The sequence below is a fragment of the Elephantulus edwardii genome, unplaced genomic scaffold, assembly GCF_000299155.1.
Source record: "Elephantulus edwardii isolate Elephantulus edwardi_28Jun2011 unplaced genomic scaffold, EleEdw1.0 scaffold07374, whole genome shotgun sequence".
Lineage (NCBI taxonomy): Eukaryota > Metazoa > Chordata > Mammalia > Macroscelidea > Macroscelididae > Elephantulus > Elephantulus edwardii.
Window position 1 is genome coordinate 1 of NW_006407124.1, and position 1,222 is coordinate 1,222.

The following is a 1,222-nucleotide window of genomic DNA, read 5'->3' on the forward strand; positions in this document are numbered from 1 at the left end:
CCTTTTGATGTTGGGGACATCCATATTATGAGTGGAGGGGCAGATATCTTCGTATTTCTTCCCAGTAAAGATGTCAATACCAACCAGGTGGACCTATAAGCATATATAACGAAAATAAACCTAAACTTATTCTAAGAGAGAGAAGATAAGATACTGGAAGTTCTCACTGGCTGGTGAGGGAAGCTAGGTTAGGCTAGTTAAGGTAAAGAGGTGGAAATGAATTCAGGAAAAGTGACTTTAAAGCTTTTTAAAGCTGAAGCAAAAAACGCCATCATTCAGATTGGGGTTAACAGCATTAAGCAGAAGCTGGCAGGCTTGAAAAGGCCGTTTTTGCCTTCTTTACCATCACATCAACACACTAGCTGTTAACAGCCTAAGGATGTAGGAGCTATCTAGGTTAAAAAGGATGTTTAAGCAGTAAAGAATTTAGGAAATGAATGTAGAAGGAGAAAGGCAAATGAGAGTTTAAAAGCAAAAAATGACTTGACCTATCCTTATTAGAAAATAAGGAAACCAAAAAGCACCAAACAGAATCTAAGCATTAGGAAGTATTACAGGATCAATACTAAATCAATAGATGAGGGGGGGAAAGCACGCAGGCTGGGAAATCACTAGATAAGAAATCACAGAAGTAAAAGGAAGGAACTTAAGGAGAGGGCCAATAAAGGCAGTTTGCTTATGAATGAGAGATATAAAGGGACAGAGAGATCTAAAGAATGGAGACTGGGCAAAATGATCAAAAGGGACAGCTACAAAGACTGGCGGGAAGGAGGAAACAGAAACCAAAAATATCTGTTAGGTGCCAGCAAGTTGAAAATGAATAAATGACAGAGCAGAACTCTGCTCCACTGTCACAACCTCTACCATAATTATGGCCCATTGATGCCATAAAACCAGAAATGACAACCAATTAAATAGAGGCAGCAAAGATCAAAAAGTTGAGATTGGGTAAAACAAAAAGAAAAATGTATGCAGAGATAACCATAGAGAGGCTACAGTTACAGTAGCCTGAATGTAGAACAAAATTGAAAAGAGGAAGAAAGTGAGGACTGCTGACCCCTTGTTGGAAGAAGTCTCATGAAACCTGGGAATCGTGAGGAAGGCAAATGTGGAGAAGTAGTATGCTAACCTTGGCATGGCCATGCTTGCCAGTCTTGGAAGTAGACATCTCGACGATCTTACATGGTCGGCCTTTGAGCACCACAAAGCCATTCTTACGTAA

General features: G+C 39.9%; 1 protein-coding gene across 1 annotated transcript; it reads right to left on the reverse strand.

The window, feature by feature from the left end:
• Positions 1-3: 3 nt before the first annotated feature.
• On the reverse strand, positions 4-1,219 carry LOC102863251 (eukaryotic translation initiation factor 5A-1-like; the record flags this gene model as incomplete). Its single annotated transcript, XM_006903565.1, has 2 exons — positions 4-93; positions 1,130-1,219. Coding segments are annotated over 2 exons (180 nt in total), but the record flags the coding sequence as incomplete, so codon positions are not given.
• Between the last annotated feature and the right edge of the window lie 3 nt (positions 1,220-1,222).